A 22,500-nucleotide genomic window follows, 5' to 3' on the forward strand; every position below is an offset into this window, starting at 1 on the left:
CGATTCGATTTCCAGTCCAACACGATGCGTTTCAATGAAAAAACATGATATGATACAGAACGATAACTTTTATTTCTTCGGTTCAGACAAATCATCAATTTACTTAAGTGCCTTTTGACGTCTTACACGTGGCCCCTTTTCACAAAAAAGAGAAAAAGAAAAAAGATGAAATTAAACCAGACGTTCTTTTCCTGTTGCGTGTGCAGGAAGTCACAGCTCTACCTCTGCCAGGTTAATCTGTATTCTATGTGACCCTCAGGACACGCCTCTGTTTTCGTAGCGATGCGATACGTCGTATTCACGTAGCAGAGCGAGAACGCGCTCGAGAAACGGTTTAGCGACGAGAAATCGATCTACATATCAAATATTGCTCACAAATTATTGGTCACTTTCTAAATAATAAAAAATAATTATAGAACATCTACTGATAATTAAGTAGAAATAAATCAGCAGGGTTTTTTTTGCATCGTGATACAAACGCCAACTTGTACATGAATAAAGGATGTGGACGAAGATCTGCCCGCTTCTGATTGGTTGATCCTGTAATTAGACAGGTGAGGAAGAACGGAGCAAGATGATGAAACACTCGCGTTCCTCGTTTTCCTTAAGGATCGGCGTATGGCCAGAGACAATACACTGAAACCGTGACATTGTTTCAGGATTTGCGTAACGAGTTTCGGGAGCTGGGAACGGCGTTGTTGAGGTTGTGCAACGCTTAAACCCAGACGCGTGATGACGAGAGACACCAGAACTTTTTACCTGCTACTCCAATCCCATAGAGCCCCTATCACCCTGTCCTGGCTCACTTTCTACCCTGCATGCTGACAGGCTGTGTGAACGTGCCCACGAGGGATTCTCACAACACACACACACACACACACACACACACACGGCTGCGAAGATGATGTGCAACTGGAGTTATTGCACAGGGAAAAGTATAAACGTGCACAATACAGCACACACACAGTCCGTGAAGGTTTTCGACGCATGGCCTGGAGCGACACAAAACAGACGCCATGGTGGGCTTGTTTCAATCACAATTTTGAAGCGTCCAATACGATTCGCTGACGGATCTGATCACCTTTTGTTTTCCTGTACTTTTGCACAAGTGTAAAAGAAAGTCACAATTCACGGAGTGTGTGTGTGTGTGTGTGTGTGTGTGTGTGTGTGTGTGTTTTAGTGTCAGTGTAAGAGCACGAGGGTGTCGGGAAGCAGCGATGACAGGACGCAACAAGCTCGAGCGAGAAGGCGACCGAAACCACAGCGGCCGAGTCGAAACCTGGCAGCGTACAAGGAAACGGATCACTGCACGGGAAGAAAAAAAAAAAAAGGGAGGTGGGGGGGGTAGAAAGTAGAGAGGGTGACAAAACTGGAGCGGTTACGGATGTGTCTACACTTGCCCCTAGAGCAGGGAGAGGGGGAGGAGAGAGGGGAGGAGAGAAGATAAATCACAACATTTCATCATCATCATCCTCCTCCTTCATTAACAGTGGGACGACTTTGTTTTTTTTTTAATATCATTCTCTAAATTTTGCTAAAAAGTTAAACACTCGTCTGGAGGTGAGGGGTGTCAAAACTTTAACTCAGACATGAACTTTGACTGTCTCGCCTTTATATTAAATAAAATGAAAAGCCTGGACACAGTATACTATATATATATATATATATATATATATAGTGCACGATGGTCATGAGTCACGTGATTACCCCCACATTTGTGTCTGTTCTAAATGTACCTTAAATAAATAGAGTATTAACATTTTTAAAGTAATTAACATGCGCATGGACGAATATTGATGCTTTATTCAAATGTGTTTATTATTAGTGAAACCGAACTCAACATACAGCATGAAGACTGAATATTCTTTAAAATGTTTTCAAGATTTTATGGTGTTTTAAATGAGGTAAATCATTAGGACACCAAACGGAACCTTTGCTATGTTTCCGCACGGATGGTTTTAATTGCCAGATTTGAGCGTCATGGCGGGTTTTGGTGCTCGGTTTCAGACTCGGTTACATTAAAACAAATGTTTAGCGATTTCATTTTTTAAAATTATAAATATATATTACATTTTAAGTTTTCTTTTTGTTTTTTTCCATATCTGGGTAAAGAAAGGACGTCGTGAATAAATGTTTGTCGGGTTGAAGTTTAGAATTTCGCCACTTTTTATAATATAATTATATAATAAAAGGTTTTTTTTTCATTAATTTGATGTATTCTATTTTATTTTAGATTTATAAAATATTATAAAATATAATTTTAGCTATTATTTAACCAAACAGGCATTTGATTTAAAATTGTTGAAATTTTTTTTTGAAATATATATATATATATATAAATATTTTATTTTTAACATTGTAAAATGTAATACTAAAGTATTAATACATTTCTTGCCTTCTTAATGTGCTTTAACTCAGCGGTCCCCAACCTTTTTTGCACCACGGACCAGATTAATGTCGGACAATATTTTCATGGACCGGCCTTTAAGGTGTGGCTGATAAATACAATAAATTTAAATGATACAACAAGCATAAAAACTGTTATTTTCTAAATATAATAATAAACGTGAATCCACTGTTGTGTTTTTTTGTTCATTTTGCTCGCTTGGGGGTTTGAATTTAGCAGTATTGTTATATGAGCCCCTTTAAGAAGGTAGTGGATGGAGGTAAGTCATGTGACCGAGGCATCATGACATGCATCAAGAGTGAGTTATAGACAGATGTGGAGGAGAAAATCCGGTCATTTTCCAAAATAAAACATCGTTTAGAATCGGATTAAAAATAAAATGGAAATAATGTAAGTTATGTATTCTTTGTGTGTGGCCCGGAACCAATGTACCCACGGTCCGGTGCTGGTCCACAGCCCGGGGATGACTGCTTTAGACCATCGTTTTGTTTTGTGCAGAGAAATGAGCGAGTACACAGTGAGTCAACAGCCCAATTAGTGCTACAAAATCTACTGTACAAATCCATATTATGGCAAAAAACAATACAAGAAATGAAGGTCAGTCCATTTGAAAAATCTCAAGAACTTTAAATGTATTCCCAAGTGCATTTACAAACAACAACCAAACACTGATGAAACAGGCTCTCAAGAGGACTGTGTCAGGGAAAAAAAGACCAAGAGCTACCTCTACTGCAGAGGATAAGTTTCTTAGATTACATAAATACTCCTCGTAGTTATAGTGGCAGACATATTTCAACATTAGCGTGAGTCAGGCCTTCATGGTCTCCGTTGCGTCAAAGAGAGACCATTACTTTGGAATAACAACAACAAGCAGGAAAGACTTGCTTGGGCCAAAAAACACAAGATCGAACATTAGATCAGTGGAAAACTGTTTTTGTTCTAATGAATCCAAATTTGAGATTTTTTTGTAGGTTTTTTTCTAACAGCTTTGACTTTGTTAGACGTGCAGAGGTTGAACGGAAGGTTCCTGAATCTGTGGCTCCCACTGTGAAGCATGGAGGAGGAAGTGTGTTGTGTGAGATGCTTTGCTGGTGACACAGTTTGACACCAAATTTGAGGGCACAATTAACCAGCATGGCTACCACAGCGTTTTGCAGCGACATGCCGTCCCATCTGGTTTGCATTTGGTCCGTCAATTGTGGACACATTTGAAGAATCGAAAATCTTTTGTCTACTCCATAATTTCAGTCGTGTTCTTTTATAGTTTGACATAGTAGATGCCAGAAAGACACACACCAGACACAGAAGCCCATCAGAGAACGAATAAATAAAAGGGTGTGATTGAGACACTCCGAGCCGGGAGAGGCATCAAGAACTGGTTTGGGACGAGAAGCAGACATGCCTGCTACAAAACTCTGAGCATTCCTCCAGGACAAAAGATCTTAAGAGAAAAACAACAACAACCAAAAAAAAAAAAAAAACCCCGCAAAAAGGTACTTATACACTTACAGGGCTGTAAATCAGCCTCGCGGACGCCTGTAGCACAAACTGACACGCAAAAATGAGGAAACGTGACATGCGGGATTGTTTTAGCTTTGTGGCTCAGGAGTTGGAGAACTGGATGAAAACACAGCCTGAAGGATGTGACCAGAAGAGTCAGAGTTTATTAAGTGAATAATAGGTTCTATTCTATTCTTTCGTCCGGTTCTCCAGAACTCCACTCTGCAGAACATGAAGGACGTTCTACACTGACCTCGCGTTAATCCTCTGTACGTTCTAGTTACACGGCATGACAAATAATGAATATTTACCGCCTTAAAAAACTTTAACAAACCCAGATTACACAGTCTATGCCAAAAGTATTTGGACACCCGTCTTTCCCAAAACCATATCTGGTTCTTTCTAAAACTTTCAGCACAAATTTGAAGGCACACGATTGTATCGGACGTCTTCGGATGTGCATGAAATTTTCCCTTCAATTGATCTGAAGGACCCGAACCTGTTCCAACATGGTACAAAAGCCAGTTCCATGAGGATTCCATGGGATGGAGTGGAAGATCTCTCATGCCATAGAGCTCTGACTCTCAACCCTATTGAACAAGATGAATTTTTCATGCCGGCTGCACCCCAGGCCTCCTCACCTCACCTACATCCTGAAGTACCTGACTTTCCTAACACACATCCTTGTGCCGGAACGAATCTCACACAAAATCTCCACAACATCTAAAAATCAATCATAAAACGTTTGAAATTAAAACTTTTATCTATGCATTTTTTAACACAATACAAACAAAAATGTGTTATCTTTTATAATGTAAATTCCATTCCTTCTTTTTGCTGCAAGTTTATTTTTTTTTAGATGGGATGTAAAATCTTTTACATTAAGAGTCACTATCAGACCTTGAAATCTAAGAAACCGGTCAAATTATAATTTTTTTTTTTTTACGGTTTTAATAACAAACGTGTTTGTGCGTCTGTCTGTATGTGTGTGTAAGAACGTGCCTATAAGTAGACATCACTGCTGTCTGAACCAATCAGAATCTAGAATTCAGCAGTCACTTTCAATGGAGTTTAACTTTAAAAAAAAAAAAATCTCGAAATGACTCGTGTCCCCGATATATAAAACACTCTTTAGTACTTAATCAATCGCTAAACAAGATGAAGAAGACCATGGACCGTCTCCCCTCTTCTCAAAGCTTGGGAAGCGATGTCAAGTACAACAAGCTACACCCAACTGATCCGAGTCGAGAAGAATCCACCCTGGAGCGCGAAGTACGAACTGTGACGGCAGCCCAAGAATTCAAATCGGTCCCAGGTGAGAACGCACACAAAATTCCTGAACACATTCGCCTGTGCTGTTTGTTTATTGTTTTAGGTGTAATGCTTTTTTCCGGCTTTCCGACACACTCGCTGTGCTACGCTTTGAAAAGAGAGATAAATAATGACAGAAACAAAACAAAAACAAAAATTTGCCGTGTTTTAGGATCAGCGTTGATGATTGGTGTGTTACAAGTGTTTTCTTTTTTCGCATGTTTTTTTATTCTTTCGAACCATTTTGGGGCTGCAATGTATAAAATAAAGCAAGAAAGAAATAAAAGACAAAAGTTATTCCCACTCGTATAAATAATTTGTATTTTTTTTTTAAGAACCCATAAGGCTTTAAATCATAGCCCTCAGCACGAGTGCATGACGTAGCTGAAACAAAAAAAAAAAAGAAACGAAAAAAATATTCACTTTCTCCCCTCAGGACGTCTCTTGACTCCGCCCCCATGTCAGTTTGTATGGAGGGAAAAACAAATACGTCGGAATGCTCCCAGCGCAGCCGGGTAATTGTAATTCGAATTTTCATTAATCAGTGGAATAAATACAGGAAGTCACTTATTACTGTTAGATGTACTGAGAGACACCAAATCAGGACAGCTAATCGGATCACGTGTCATTAGCATAACGGCAGCAGTTTTTTAGCGTCCTTATGTTGTATCACTAAATGTTCTACTTTTAATATCGAAAAAAAAAACTTTTAAAAGTGAGGTCGTAGTCGCGCTAGTCGTGTGACGTGTCGTTGCGTCGTTACCTGGCGATCTGATTGACGTACAGCTCCAGCTCTTTGGGTTCGTAAGCGCGAGCGAACGCCCAGCACACATAACACGCGGCGTCCCGCACGTTCCAGCCCAGACTGCAGGCTCCTCTTCTTTCATCATACACCAGGGCCTTCAGGATCAGAGGGACCACTACACACAAAAACACACATTTATATTATAGATTTAAAATGTCAGCAGGGACGCTACTAGGGGGGGGTGGAAAGGTGGTGTCAATTATATGGGGCCCGCACTGCCCAGGGGCCCCTGTTTCTGTGAGTAAATCGAACAGTTGTAAGCCTGAGACTTTAATGAAAACCACAAAAACATGCAAGACGTCCCAGTCGATCGAGACATTCTGTAGCTACGGCCCTGCTTGATAGCGTAAGGTCTAGGGTGCCAATACTTTAGCTTGTAAGGGGTTAAAAAGGAAGTAAAGGGGCAAATCTAAATGCACTGCCATGATGTATTATGGGAACTGCATGAGAATGAAGGAAAACTGTGTAATTAAATTGTCTAGACAAAAACGTCAACTAACAATTTCATTCCAAAACCAATCTTGGACGATGCGATGTGATGCAGAAGATACATGTGTGTGTGTTTCTCTTTAGAGTTTTCCATGAATGTAGCAGCAGTGAAGATCTGATTAACTCCTTATTTCACTGGAGGCCAAATAAATGGCATTTGCACTTGTTTTGGGTGTGCCAAATAATTATATATATATATATATATATATATATATATATATATATATATATATATATATATATATATATATATATATATATATATATATATCCATCCCTCTGATTTACCATCATACTTCACCATCAGCTAAACACAGAGTCCATACAACTAATCGTATTACTAAACATACAGAAACTTATCAATGTACCAACTATATTTACATTTATGCCATTTGTTAGATGCCTTTATCCACAGTGATTTACATTTGTCTCATTCATACACCTGAGCAGCCATGGTGTTAAGGGCCTCGCTCAGGGGCCCAGGACTGGCAGCTTGGCGTGGGTCTGATTGGAAGTTAACGACCTTCAGAACCAAAGTACTGGTTTTCCTGGTCTTGACTAATCAGGATTTTCTATATGATGTTATATAAATAAACAAAAAAATTCATTTGATTACAATGATGAAGAAAATTTAATCTGTTGGTGGAATCAATGCAATCAGGGTTCCTAAACCTTTTTTTATTTTAAAATGCCATACATTTTCCAGATTTATTTATGCAGACCGTCTGTACCTCTGAGATAATGATTTCAAATTTTAACCAGAACTTGCGTTATGTTACAATCTCTGATGTTTTCCATGTGTTTGGTCGCACAGCGGGAGGGGGCGCTGTACTGTCATGGCAACTGCTGCCTCACAACATAACAACCAATCACAACTGCGTTTTTGAAAACGCACATTTCTCTCTGCGTTTCGGTTAAATATTATATTATATATATAAATTAAATATAAATATAAAAAAAAAAAATGGAATTGGCGTGAAAGTATTGGAATGACCAGTCAAACCGGGTAATACTCAGTAATAAATCTAAAAACATTCATTGTAAAGTCGTGATTCGAGTCGTATTCATTGTGCAATGAAGGAATCTTGTATCCATAAGAAACCATTTTGTCAAACTCGAAGATGAGAAAATGTAAATCGGCGAATAATCTCCCTTCCAGACATTCCCACTAAGCTGAACAAGTCAGGAAAAACTAATTCTGCTGCATGCAAATCCTAGTGGTGCATCCTCACAGACTCCCGTCCCCCTGATTCTGATCCTGTCTCAGGTAGAAACACAGCGGCACATGCCAAAGAGCAATGGCAATAATCTCAGGCTTGTGGGAGCCATGCTGGTGAATCGTGGCTCGGGGCCTGACTAATATTAGCTAGAGAGGTGTTGCCTGAGGGCTCTACCTGGGCATAGACTCCACCCCATTGACAGCTCCACAGTGTTAGACAGACATACAGGACTGATCAGATACAACGCCCGTAGTCTTCACACACACTTCGACATCGTCCAAGCGGTTGTCCGTGGTCCAGGACAACTTCACTGATTTTGGAAGGTTTATACCGGGACCGCCATCAGGCAGCAGGTAAGTCTCGTCTACATGTTGACATTTCGTTTTTCTGTTGCCAGGTTGTCGACAGCCACGTGTGATTGGAAAACTGTATTGTATATCGCATTGTATCCACCAGTCTCTTGTTAGAAAATCAGTAGATCTTGTTATTTCAGTGTTATATTTCTGATTAAAACTTGAAGCTCCTAATCCACCTGTTACCCAGGAGCTGTACTGCTATAGAACACATGAACCACACGTACTCTTCCAATACTATTAATAGCTACAACAGTTAATAGAAATATCTGGCATCCCATTGTTTAATATTTGTGCTTGATTATTTATTAAAAATGTATTCAATTGCATTCAAAAGGTTTAAATTGTTGTCATACCACAAATGCTACCATCATTACAAGGCATAAAGTGACATTTATCTTCAAATGAAAGGCTCATGAAGAATTTCTGCAATTATTAAAGCTTCACAACTTTAGTTTCGCGACAGTAGACGTTTACAGAACTTATAATATTTGACTAAAACCTGTTCGAAAATATTGCCCCATTGGCATATTCCTTGTAATGTACCATGTCATATTCGTTGGAATGCTAAGATCACTAGATAGATTCAAGCTGTAAAAGATGTCCTGGGCAAACCAAATTAATAATAAATACACAAAACTAAAAAAATCGGTATTTCACAACAGAAACTTCTTGAAGCAATTTTATTCCTCTGGAGGGAGCGGCAGCACTTGCAACAGCTAATCCAAAACTGGATTGACAAGATGCTGTGACAATGCATGACAAGCAGGTTCCTTAGGGCAGTGTCTTAAACAACAGAGAATTTGCATGTAATACTTCAGAAGGAGAGAAAGAAAAAAAAAAGAAGAAGATCTTCACCCTTCCAATACCAACCCTGGGGCTTGTAAATCTTCAGTCTTCTTAGGGCTCCGATGAAGCATTCTTTTCGTTTTGCATTTTTTCAAGCTTTTGCATAAAATAGCTGATCACGAAGCGTTCTGCAACTTTGGAATGATCAGGAACTATGGCAGGCATTTATAAAAACAATTCATCAATACGGGCCAACAAGGCGAAACTCCTAAAACCTCTGAAGTACCGTTATGATCATTAATCAGCACCAGGCAGCTTCCTGAAGACCTGTGTGCAGGTGAGATCATCGTGTGTGTGTGCACAAGTGGCTTACAGGTGGGGTTACGGGAAGCAGGTGTCTGCCGTTTCCCACGCCGTCAGAATAGGATTCGAAAAAGAGAAGCAAGTCTCCACAGGCCTGCGATTTCTTAGTCAGAACAGCTCCTACCTGTCGCTGAATCTCAGGGCCAGGAGTGTGCGGCAAATCAAACAATCGACGAAGCACAAGCCAAAAAGCCCTGGAAAAAAACTGCCTCAGTGTATGCAAAACAGGCCCCCAAGTTTGAATGTGTACCGTCAAGCTGCCAAATAGTACCCCAGGCAAAAAAAATAAATAAATAAAATAAAACCTCAGATGGCCCCCCAAGGAACAGTTCACACAAGGCCAGGCTTAAAATTATTTTTATTTTTATTTTTTGTGCATTTTCACCTATTTAATTTCTCTGTATTTTTTAGGAGAGCCAAAATGGAAACCCGTCAAGAAAGAAAACCAAAGAAGCCTCATTATATTCCCCGTCCTCCTGGCAAACCCTTCAAATACCAGTGCTTCCAATGTCCCTTCACCTGCAACATCAAGTCGCATCTCTTTAATCACATGAAGTACAACCTGTGCAAGAACTCCATCTCTCTAGTGTCTCAGCGTGGAGACCAGACTGGCAGAGCGTCCCGAGCTTCACAGCGCAGCACTTCCACTAATCAGGTACACCCTGAACCCTCAATGCCAGTCAAACCCAGTCCAATCCAACCAAACAACCCTAACGGCAAAATTAATACTATAGAAAAGCTGGATGATTTGGACTCCAAAAAGGTGGAAGTGGAACATAATGGAGAAGGAAATGAGAGTCCTGTGAAGAAAGCTCCAGAAAATACTGAGCTGATCAGCAGTGAAAGCAGGGATCCGGGAGCTGTTGAAACACCGATACAGTGCACTTCATCCTCTGCCTTTTCTCCAGTTCAACGGAAATCTGAAAACGAGGCTGTGCCCCTGCGTAAAGCGGATCAACCCCCTTCACACGGACCTGTTCGCCCTTCTTTCCACCCCGGATCAACCTGGGCAACATCTGCTCACCTCAAACCCCCTGCAGATTACCCACCATACATGCTTCCTGATAGAACTGCTCATGCCTTTTACCAGACCTACTTGCAGAACCAAAGCATCCCACCTGCTTACTGTCTGAGCCTTCAAGATCACAACAGACCCCTTGTACCAGCATCTCTAATCCCACCCAATCACCCTTCTCTTCTTCCACCATACCCCTACAGATATAGTCACCCCCTGCTCCAAGGTGTCCCACCCTTTCCTTATGGTGTTTATCCTCCTGAACACACTCAGACTTTACAGGGCCCAAGGTATATCCCCATGGAGATGTTCTCCCATGGCTTTGAGCCAAGGGACTATGGAAGGTACGCCTACCTCCAGCCAGGCTCCTACAGCAGGCCATCAGAAGCCAGAGGGAACCAACAGCATGGAGGTGACAGGGCTACTCGCCAGAGCCCGATGGCTGGCTGCGCTGCTTCGGGGTCTCCAGACAGGCCAAGCATTGCAGAGATCACCCAGCACAAGGACAGCAACACACAGCATTCTACTCATCGTGAGCCACAATCTACCTGCCAAACAGAGTGTACCACTCCAGGAAGGGGGCCAATCAGAGAACCAGAAATATCAATGGACCTGTGTACCAAACAGCAAGAAAGCAGCACAAAGAAGCAAAGAAGGTAGGTACAACTTTCACTCAGGACTTGGAAAAAAATAAGCATTGTAAAGCCAATAAAACAAACACATTTTGTTTTCTGTTCTCTTTTCAGAGATATTATAGAAGGTACTACTCTTGGTACTACTCTACGCTCTGGCTTCTTATCTAAAGAAGCTGAGGATGAAGACAGCGATGACGCAGAAGCTCCTCTAAATCTGTCAAAACGGGACTGGGACAAAACCATCCACACATTCGACAATGTGTCAGAAGAGGAGCTCGACTCAGAATCGGAAAGCGATGATGAAGATTCCCCTCTCGATCTCCGTCTCTGTGCCCAGGTCCAGACAGGTTCTGGCACAAACTCAGACGAGGTCCCTAAACAAGTCAGTCTCAGACAAGTGCAGACAAGTCCGACGGATGAAGAGCAGTGTGACCGCAGACACTCTGCAGCATTTGCACTCTGTCAGCTGGCTAGCTCAAGCAACATCAATACGATCAAACTTGCTTCAGAACCACAAACGGATATTCAAAGTCACGAACCAGATCAGGCTCCTGACACAAGCAAGTCTGAGCAGAACATGGCAACCAAGAAACAGAAAAAACAGAGTGAGGAGGCTATGAAAACCACCAGCAAGAGAGTCAGGGTGAACGAGCCGGTCCGGGACAAGAGGAGGAGGACCCAGAACTGCTGATTGACATTTGAAGAGGACTGGCACTTTCAGATGCACCCTTTTTGGCTGATGTCAAAGACTTACCTTTGATATGTATGTATATAGCTTTTCTTACATGCAGCATTCTCCGATAAGTCCGAGTGTCAGATATGTCAGAGTGCAGGTTTAAAATGAGATTGTACATCACGTTATGTTTAAACGTTTAATTTTGCTGTAAATAAAGAGTTTGTAAAATACAGACTTGTGTGTACTTTTGCTGGTAGAAACCTTAGAACCATTTTTTCGCCCAATTTATCGTTTTTGTACCATGGTCCACAACCACAAATCAAGTAACGATACGTGCTAAAAGATTTTATCCCTTTCTGATAATCCCCCTTTATTATACACAAAATCAACCCACCATCTGAGAGGCGTGAAGGAAGCAACAATCCTCTACGACCAAGTTCCGCTAGAGCAAGGCAACCACCATGCCATGCATTCTCTGTCTCCTGGAAGCTGGAATACACAGAACAAGAGGAACCATCAGACCCCCCAAAAAAACCCAACAGTTTCTTTCCTGCTATCCTTGATAAATCAGGTAATGAATCCTTAGACAAGGTTTAACAGGAACTAGCATCAAATCCTTACCTAAAACAGTCCAGGACTGAGCCGACCACGTCGTCTGCCAGCTCCTTGGGCAGCCTCCCAGTAACTCTTCCAATACTGCACGTTAAACAAAGATAAACAACGATCACAATCTTTGCACCCTGAAACGAATATTGAAGGGCACTTCATTAGAATAGAAGCATTTTCTGGAACACGGAGCCCCAAGAGAAATAAAGAAATGCTTCAGGGGAACAATTTACACATCATTTCCTCATCCAGTCAACAAATTGTACCTGTTTGGTTAAAACACTCTCTGTGTTTAAATAGTGATTATTGGTTAAGCTTTGAACATTCACTCCAATGCTAACACATGGTATACATGTCTTAGAAGCTCGGGAGCACCGATTTGCATCATGCTAACTGCATGGAGAAGTTAGCATACGAATCCAGTTCTGGTGATTACCTCAGTTCAGGGTTATTTGCGTAAATTTGTTTAATACAAAACACCGACGTTAAACGATGAGGTAGGTTTCAAAAAAAAAAAACTTTCCTACCCTTTAGCGGCAGACCAGCGCACGATCGTCTCTTTGTCTTTTAAACCCGCCAGCAGCTGCTCTGTAAAAAGAAATAAGTTTCAATAATTATATTATGTAATATGGAACACCAATGATGCAACAACGGTTCGCTTTTATTTTTGGTCGAAGCGGAACATACCGATGACATTCTCCACCTCCTCTGGGATGTCGTAGTCCTCCTCTGGGGTTATGGACCCTAAATCGGGTTTTACGTCCAGCACATTTTCAGAAGCCTCCGATTGGCTGAGGTTGAATGCCAGAGATCGGCTTCCTCTCTGGTACCTGGATGACAAGCGAATTGAATTGTATTGTTACTTGTACCACAGTGCTGCTGAATTCTCGATTCTGATTCATCAGAAGGTGTTCAATCTTTTTCAACAACTCCTGTAGTTCCTGTAGTAACAAAACTTTGCAGGGTCTTGATTTGACAAACAAAACCTGTCTGTCAGTATATGAAAAAAAAAGATCATAGAAGAATTCATTAGAATTTAAAGATTCATGCCAGTTGTTTCGTTTCGAGTTTATAACTCAACCGCTAGATAAATAACAGTCTACTTAACAGACAGGAAGTACTAACCAACGACCTGTTTCCCATAGAAGATCTGTCAAAGGAGCTTCGATTTGCCAAGTAAAAGCTTTAAACCCTTTAAAATTTAGAGAGTATCTGTAAAGAGAAGTGGACCAAAATCCCTCCTGAGATGTGCGCAAACCTGGTGACCAACTGCAAGAAACGTCCAACCTCCACCAAGTACAAGTCAAGTTTTGCTTAAGGATCAAATACTTATTTCACTCATTTAAATAAAAACTGGTTAAAAAAACAATGGTTTGCATATGATGGTGTGTTCGTAATGAGAGATTTCCCAGAATTAGATCCTATTCCTAAAAGAAGAAATAACCCCAAATATCGCTCTGCTTACAGTATAACGGCGTAACGTATCTCAACGGATCGTATCGTCATGCGTATCGTATCGCTAGATTCTTGCCGATACACGGCCCTGGTTAAATGTTTGTTCAGCATTTACAGAAGGAGCCTCCAGTAACAGTCAGAGGTGAAAATATAAGTAATGGCAACCAAATGCGATCTTTAAGAGGAAAAAAAAACAAAGTTGCGAAAAAAAAAACGATTGCTGACGTAGCTGCTGTAACATAAGTGATAACAGGACCGAACGTGCTTTGTAGATGTTCCACAACATTTGTAGAACAAACAATTGCCGTTTATACTTAAACGATTAATAAATTGTAACTGTTGGCAGCGCCGGACTGTTCTGTTTGCAGAAAATAAAGTTTTTGTTTGTACACTTGTTAGGCAGTTGGCACCAGAATCAAGGTTCAGCCATGGTACAGCAGCATTCCTGGGGCAGTTGAGTATGAAGGTCTTGCTAGTGCTTCAACTTGCCCCCATAAAGCATTGATCCAACAGTAAACTCTGCAATCCTGCAGCCTGGCAGATTCTATTCTTTCTTCTCTTTCAAATTGTTCCAAAACTTGTTTGTGAGACATTTGTCACATTCCTCAGAGCTATGAATCACATTTAGTTCGAAACGGTTTCAGCTGTGATTCATACCCTCGAGGGCCAAGGTTCCCGAAAGCATGATCAATAAAAGGCAGATCGCAATGTACTTTCTCTCAGTGTACACCAGGGGTCCCCAAACCTTTTTTCTCTGAGGGCCACATCATTTTTCCTCTCAGTGTACACCAGGGGTCCCCAAACCTTTTTTCTCTGAGGGCCACATCATTTTTCCTCTCAGTGTACACCAGGGGTCCCCAAATCTTTTTTCTGTGAGGGCCACATCATTTTTCTCTCAATGTACACAAGGGGTCCCCAAACCTTTTTTCTCTGAGGGCCACATAATTTTTCCTCTCAGTGTACACCAGGGGTCCCCAAATCTTTTTTCTCTGAGGGCCACATAATTTTTCCTCTCAGTGTACACCAGGGGTCCCCAAATCTTTTTTCTGTGAGGGCCACATCATTTTTCTCTCAATGTACACAAGGGGTCCCCAAACCTTTTTTCTCTGAGGGCCACATCATTTTTCTCTCAATGAACACCAGGGGTCCCCAAACCTTTTTCTCTGAAGGCCGCATCATTTTTCTCTCAATGGGAGAAAATTGGTATGGATTTTTGCTGATAGCCGATAGTCCCAGCGATCGACCAATGAATCGACCGACCTCTAATTTCTACCCATAAACAGTTCTTCCTTAAACTGTTGCACAAAGTACGAGGTGCACAATTGTATCAGACGTCTTTGGATGCTGTAGCATGAAATTGTCCCTTCACTTAAACGAGGGGACCCCAAAACATGTTCCACAACTGTGACACAAAAGCCGGCTCCATGCAAATCTGCTTTCCATGGTTTAGAGTGGAAGATCTCCTGCTATAGAGCTCCAAAACTACTGAACACTTGTGGGATGAACCCCAGGTCTCCTCACCCCAAACCTCCTCACCTCACCTACATCCTGTAGTACTTGACTTTACTAAAACAAACCGTTGTGGCTGAAAAAAAATCTTATACAAATCTCTACAAAATCTAGTGGGAGTTTATTATAACAGCGAATGGAGACAGTGTGGAATCGGACATTCATCTAAATCTTATGGTCTGGTGTCTAAAAACTCTTAGATGTTACAGAGACTATAAACAGGGTTTACATCTTTACCCTGAGAAGCTCTGACACTGGAGACTCCTTCCATAAATGTTCTACAGATGAAGCAGCTTGACAGGAAGCCATACTGATAGAGTTTGTGTTGAAGTCTCTTACCTCCACCCAGCCAGGCGTGGCTTCAGAAATGTGAGCCCCATTCTCTGCACCACCTTCACGGCCAGCTTCCTCAGCATAGTCTGACTGCTCTCCGCTATTTTCTTCTGGTCCAGGCACTGAAGCACTGTCGGGACTGAGGAACATCAACGTTAACGTCACTGCTCATTCGTTATTTCACACAAAAATCATCAAATCATGAAATAAATCATCACCAGAGCTGTGGGAACGTTCTCGCGGAGGTGATACGCACCATACTGCAGGATGTCCTCACGCTTGCCGTGCTTGAAGAGCTGAGCCTGGAGGACAAGGAGAGCTTTCTCAGCATGCTTTGGAATCAAAACTGTTTGTCTGTCTGTCTGTCTGTCTATCTATACATCGCCCCACCTACACATGCATCTGTCTATCAATAGCTACATTCAATTGATTATTTTTTGATTGATTACCCTTCATTATTGATTATTAGCTCTGACACTGGAGACTGTAGAGAAAGAGAAAGAGAGAGTGATAGATAGATAGATAGAGAGAGAGAGAGAGAGAGAGAGAGAGAGAGAGAGAGAGAGAGAGAGAGAGAGAGAGAGAGAGAGAGAGAGAGAAATGGGGAGACGTCGTGGTACAATTGTGTGCCTTTTTGAAGTGAAAGTGGAAGAAAGTGGAAAGAGGGCGCCCCCTGTATTCACTTGCAGAAGCTGCAACCTGGTGACTTTTACAGTTTTTCTCAACTGGTTTCAGTCATTTCTCAGATCAGAATTGAAGTTTGCAGATCTCCAAGTGCATTTCTCAAAACAACACGTACAAACTGCACAAGATAGTGGATAACCGGAAAATACGCGTCACCTGCTCAAAATGCTTTGTCTATCGTGCAAAAGCGTGTTTTTTCATCAATCATTGTGTCAGAGGCAGCAGAATTCTATGTCATTTTTTCAACTATGTGAACGTGACAGGCAAATATATTAGTCATGTTGAGTAGAACATCATACTCAGTTTTAAATTATACTCAAGTCAGGTTTTGATGACTAGAAACCACTAAATTACCGTACTGGTGTGTGTCATAATTTACAGTGTCCCTCCGGTAAAAATAGAAGTTACTCTTGCAAACCATTGTGCATCAACCAGGTGTGACAGTAATTTACATGGTATGAATAGATAATATTTGTGATTGACTCCATCTAACCTCATCTAACCAATCTACATCGACCCACGTAACAGTATATGGAAGAATCGAAACAAAAGATAAGACTATTCACATTTTTACTGTACTGTCAATGGTGGTACTTACATACAGAAAACAAAGGAAACTACACATTGGCTATTTACCGACAAATGGAAACCTGAAAAAGACAAAGTGGGAAAAACTATACATGTACAACAGAAGGCAAAGATGAAATTACGTGGCAGTTTTCCTATGCGTCATGTCGGTACTGTGTGTTGGGCCACAGATTCTCATTCACATCACAACATGTATTTTCCCTTGTTATGAACGATGAAAAGAATCTTCTTGAGTGCCTAATCCAGCCTCTGCATGCATCTGCTGAGATGTCCTCACATGCTGCATCCATGGCAGCCAGCAGTGTCATCCGCGTATGTGGCTGATGATCATAAACCTTCCACCTCCAAGCCGAGAAAAACTCTTCAATTGGGTTCAGGAACGGGGAGTAGGGTGGAAGGAATTCAATCAGCATCCTGCGGTGGTAAACAAACCACTGCCTGATGTTGTCAGAGTGATGGAAACTGACATTGTCACAAATTACTACATACTTTGGTAGATCATCTCGATTGAGGTCCCTCTCATCTTCAGGAATTAAATTTCTATAGAGATTGTCTAAGAATGTAAGGAGATGCTGTGAAGACTCACCTGAGAGCAATTCTAGACATATTTCTTAGCAAACATGTACTCACAATTTGTAGAAATCTGTACAGACATACAATTCTGAGAACATGTTCACTCATTTTGATAGTACAGACTTCCAACCTGAGAAAAAGACTAATTGGTTTGGTGGGTGTGACATTTCAGCTGAGAACCAGGACAAGTTATTTTGCACAGCAGGACAAAAGCAACAAGAATTGTTAAAAGCAGCTGACAGATGTACAGAACCATTTGCATGTTGTCCAAAAGCAATTGCAAATTGATGAAAACAACAAGAAGTTGCTGATATGATGTGAAGAACTGACAACAGGATCTGAGGGTGGAACGAGTAGTTTTGAGAAATGCAGTTCTGTTGTGAGAAATGACTGCAAGCAGTTGAGAAAAACTGTAATCTGATTCAAAACTCTGTTTCCCCTGAAACTGCACTGACATGCAGCCAGTTTTAAACACCTCGGGCGAGAAAAGCGACACGGTGCAGCGAACGACAGCAGCAACCGGCACCACCGCTCTATCGATCTCTCTTTCTCTCCATTGCTCACTCCCCATCACACACACACACTCTCTCTCTATTGCTCTCTGTCCATCGCTCTCTCGCTCTCTAACTCTATTGTGCCCTCTCGATCTCTCTCTCTCTCTCTCTCTCTCTCTCTCTCTCTCTCTCTCTCTCTCTCTCTCTCTCTCTCTCTCATTTTACTGTATAACACATTATACAGCAGTTTACTGGTTGGTGATTTTTTGTGTCTTGTGTTGTCAGTTTGTCTGAACTGTTTACACTCAGTTGCACACGATGCACTTAATGAGACGAGGACACTTATTTTAGTCCGGAACGTTATGTTAAGTTATGTAGCTCAATGTTATGTAGCTATGTTGGGTAATGTATCTCTATGTAATGCTTTGTGGCTCTATGTGGGGCTATGTAGCTCTATGTTGGGTCATGTTTTTCTATGATATGTTATGTAGCTCTATGTTGGGTAATGCATCTCTATGTTATGTTATGTAGCTCTATGTGGGGCTATGCAGCTCTATGTTCTGTTATGTAGCTCTATGTTGGGTTATGTAGTCCCTGGTCTATGTTGTGTTATGTAGCTCTATGTAGGGGTATGTAGCTCTACGTTATGTTGTGTTATGGATCTCTATGTTGTTACGTAGCTTTATGTTGTGTTATGTTGCTCTGTGCTATGTAGCTCTATGTGGGGTTATGTATCTCTATGTGGGGTTATGTAGCTCTATGTTAGGTAGCTCTATGTTGTGTTATGTAGCTCTATGTGGGGGTATGTAGCTCTATGTAGGGGTATATAGCTCTATGTAGGGGTATGTAGCTCCACGTTATGTAGCTCTATGTTGTGTTATGGATCTCTATGTTGTTACGTAGCTTTATGTCGTGTTATGTTGCTCTGTGCTATGTAGCTCTATGTGGGGTTATGTATCTCTATGTGGGGTTATGTAGCTCTATGTTATGTAGCTCTATGTTGTGTTATGTTGCTCTGTGTTATGCTATGTAGCACCAGTGTTCTGGAGGATTGCTGTCTCATTTCACTGGGTACTGCGTGAGATATATTCGGTTGTAATAACAATAAAAGATTCTTCTTGACTTCTTCAATCACACATGCGTTAGTATGAAAACTCGAAAACTCTGCCGACTGGTCAAATTTCTCCGTGTGTAAAATTAAACACCTGGCCAAGTTCTAACAGTAATTATATGTTATAGGTATGTACCTCATTCGACTCCTGCCAAGCACCTGCACACACACACACACACACGCGCACACACGCGCACACACCCATGCGCACGCACGCACACACACACACACACACCCGCGCGCACAGACAAGCACACGCACGCACACACACATGCACACACAATCTCTAGCGAATCTCTGAGACCAGTTTGACGAGCGTCTCAGACAGAATACAGGAGTGGCACTAAACTAACACATTTATAACTGCCCTGGAGAACCGGAAAATCCTACTGCCCCGTCGGTCCGTCATCACACCTCGTTCCTGATCTACTCCCTTCTGGTGTCTACTGTTTTAATAAGCTCCAGGTCTCATTCATCCTAAAAGTTCTCAAGATCTTTCCCTCCAACCTTCACACCAACTACTGCGTCTTCATGAAGCGCACGTTGTGAACTTGCTGGAACAGGAACTGCTTTAGTTCTTAGGGAAGTTGAGTTTTATTACAATGCGTTTCTCACTACTGCGCACGGGTACGAGCTTCAGAAATGCACATACACTGTGGTCAAAAGTTTGCGGACACCTGACAGTGGGATTGGGATGTACTTTATGAAGATCCCATTCCACACCGAGTTCACGTTCACTGTTATAATCAGCTCCACTCTTCTGGGAAGACGTTCCACTCGATTTTGTGGTGATTTGTTTGAGATTCATTCAGCCACAAGAGTGGTAGTGAAGTCAGGTAGTGATGTTGGTGAGTCGAGGAGGTCTGGGTTGCAGACCAGTGGCAGGCGGTCAGGGTTCAGCTAAACCTTCTCTGTTGGTCTAAACACTATCAGAAGCACTGACCCACATTTACAACCTAAATTCTCATATTTGTTCCATGAAATTGTATTAATTTATTCCCAACAGTTTCTTCTCTTCATGTCGTAGTGTTTCTCTCGGCTGCACTGCTTCAGTACGTGTATGTGGATGTTAGATTTTTTGTCAGATCAGATTTCAGCCTCTATGTGCTGCCATGTGAATCTAATCTGCCCAGAGCCTTCAGAATCAGTACTGCTGGACTTTTACCACAGTCTCCTTAATAAACAGCTCTGTTTCTTTAACCAATCAGATTTCAGATTCTCCTCACAGTGCAGCTCGCTGGCCCACAATAGCATCAGCATTTTTCCATCTTCTGATTGGTTGGTCAGAGGGAAACTGTTACAGCCGAGTTCGACTGGTAAAACACGTGTGTAGCTGCACACATTAATACATCAGAGTTAGACTTTTTTATACCTACAGAGGAAGAGAAATTTATTTGATCTTAGAGATACTAAAAAATCCATTGTGAAGAAAAGCTAGACATCATGAGGAGGTCGTCCAACCCTGAAGCTAGCTAGCGTGTCTCAGTCTGGAAAAGGGTTTGTTCTCCACTTCCAGACCAGTATATACGAGCGGTACCACTGGATCACAGCCTCTGGGAGGCGCTGCACATTATGAGTCTGCATCTCTGGTGATTAGGTTGTGTTTTATTTACATTTTAAATGTTTTTGTCATGTTATTAGACAGAGATAGATAGATAGATAGATAGATAGATAGATAGATAGATAGATAGATAGATAGATAGATAGATAGATAGATAGATAGATAGATAGATAGATAGATAGATAGATAGATAGATAGATAGACAGACAGACAGACAGACAGACAAAAATAAAAGTGTAGATGTTTACCAGGGACTGCAGAGCTCCATCCAGCGCGATGGTGTCCTGGTGACCCGACGTGCTCAGGTCGCTGGACTGTGAAATAATACCGACGACCCAGTCCAGAAAATCCCCCAAACGCTTCCGCTTTACGTCCGGCCGCGTCACAAACCTGCGTCAGAACTACAATCAGTTTATGGCTCGAAATGAAATCATTTGGCCTTTCTGAGCAAAATATCTTTTCTATAATGCACTAAAATCAACATTTTCTAAAAAAAAAAAGAAAAAAAAAATCCTTTTTCAATTCTATACAGGAAAATACATAAAACATTTAAAAAATTTCATTAAACATTTAATTTTAATAAAGAGAACTTTCTCACATCAGACACAGGATCAGTCTGCCCCCTAGTGGTCATAAACGTCAACAACATCCATCCATGAATTTATTATTTATGAACAGACAAACGATTTATTTCCTTCCTTCACTCGAGAGAACGACGAGACCCAAACCTGCACCTGACTTTACCTTCGTGTCTGAACGAATCTCCACCAAATCGAGTGGAACATCTTCCCAGAAGAGTGTCGCTTATTCCAACAGTAAAAGAGACTAGATGTGGAATAGTATGTTCAGAAAGCACTCTCTCTTATTGTCAGGTGTCCACAAACTTTTGGCCTTATAGTATTTGTAGTTTGCCTTTTTTTTTTTTTGAGCTGGCAAATGCTCCGTCCTGATTGGTCAGAGGAATATGATGATGGCTAACGACGAACAACCCTTTATAGCTGCTCTAACGCACGTGAGCTTCGATGCAACAATAAACGGATAAAAATGATCTTCCAGTGAGAAAAAAAAAAAAAAAAAAAGAGAACGGTTCCCTTACTTGGACACGAGCACCGATGCGGCATCTCTGGATTTATCGCTGACTTGCAGGTAGGACTGAAACACACACACACACACACACACACACACACACACACACACACACACACACACACACACAGGTTTTATAATCAGTGGATTTAAGCATCACATTGTCTGAAGGTACAATGTTGTTACCATGGCGACCGAGAGGATGCGGTCCATGATGGGCTCACGGTTCTGCTCGGGGTCGGAGCTCTGTAGCCCGTCCAGGCGCGAGAGGTCGAACGGGATGAGGCACGTCATGGAGAGCCACAGCAGGAGCATGTAGCGGGTTTCCCATGTCTTTAAGCCGAGAGAGAGAGAAAATACACACACACACACACACACACACACACACACACACACACACACACACACACACACACACACACACTTGAAGGCCAAAAGTCTGTGGACACCTGACCATAAAATTCCTATGTGCTCCTTTGTGAGGAATCTCCTACATTGAGTCCCAATTTACTGCTATAATCAGCTGCACTCATCTGGGGAGATGTTCCACTAGATTTTGTGGAGATTTGTAAGAGACTCTTTCAGCAACAAAAGCATCAGAAAACTTTTTTTATTAACTGTTTTATTACTTTTTAATTTATTTACTTATACTTATTTTATTTACAGTGAATCGAAGCGAAATGTGAAGTGATTCCTAAAGTGACACAAAGTGAATCGGAAACGTGAGTCTTAAAGAGACTCAAATGGAAATGTGACGTGAATCCTGAAATTAATTGCAAACTGACTCATAAACTGACTTGTACTATTCAAACTGTGAAATGAGTCGTTAAAGTGACTCGTAAAGCGATGAAGTGAATCGTAAAGTGACTCAAAATGAGTTGTGAAATGAATCATAAAATGAATCGTGAGAGAATCGATTAGTAAAGTGACTCATAGG

At 41.4% G+C, this 22,500-nt stretch overlaps 2 protein-coding genes across 5 annotated transcripts in view; one reads left to right on the forward strand and one right to left on the reverse strand.

The window, feature by feature from the left end:
• The window catches only part of tbcd (tubulin folding cofactor D), a 44,838-nt gene that overhangs the window by 19,046 nt on the left and 3,292 nt on the right, over positions 1-22,500 (reverse strand). For all 4 annotated transcript variants that reach the window (XM_083524350.1, XM_083524352.1, XM_083524351.1 and 1 more), the window contains exons 5-14: positions 21,750-21,896; positions 21,574-21,629; positions 20,726-20,867; positions 15,723-15,768; positions 15,473-15,605; positions 12,857-12,999; positions 12,697-12,757; positions 12,185-12,259; positions 11,958-12,052; positions 5,982-6,138 (exon numbers count right to left, since the gene is read on the reverse strand). In XM_083524350.1, the coding sequence (XP_083380476.1) occupies positions 5,982-6,138; positions 11,958-12,052; positions 12,185-12,259; positions 12,697-12,757; positions 12,857-12,999; positions 15,473-15,605; positions 15,723-15,768; positions 20,726-20,867; positions 21,574-21,629; positions 21,750-21,896 (1,055 nt within the window). The remainder of the gene's footprint in view (positions 1-5,981; positions 6,139-11,957; positions 12,053-12,184; positions 12,260-12,696; positions 12,758-12,856; positions 13,000-15,472; positions 15,606-15,722; positions 15,769-20,725; positions 20,868-21,573; positions 21,630-21,749; positions 21,897-22,500) is intronic.
• Positions 7,510-11,795, forward strand: znf750 (zinc finger protein 750). The gene is made up of 3 exons (XM_083524472.1): positions 7,510-8,085; positions 9,649-10,908; positions 10,999-11,795. Exons 2-3 carry the CDS (start codon positions 9,659-9,661, stop codon positions 11,576-11,578), a joined length of 1,830 nt encoding a protein of 609 aa, XP_083380598.1. The 5' UTR covers positions 7,510-8,085; positions 9,649-9,658; the 3' UTR covers positions 11,579-11,795.

Source organism: Silurus aristotelis, assembly GCF_946808225.1.
Source record: "Silurus aristotelis genome assembly, chromosome: 21".
Taxonomy (NCBI): domain Eukaryota; kingdom Metazoa; phylum Chordata; class Actinopteri; order Siluriformes; family Siluridae; genus Silurus; species Silurus aristotelis.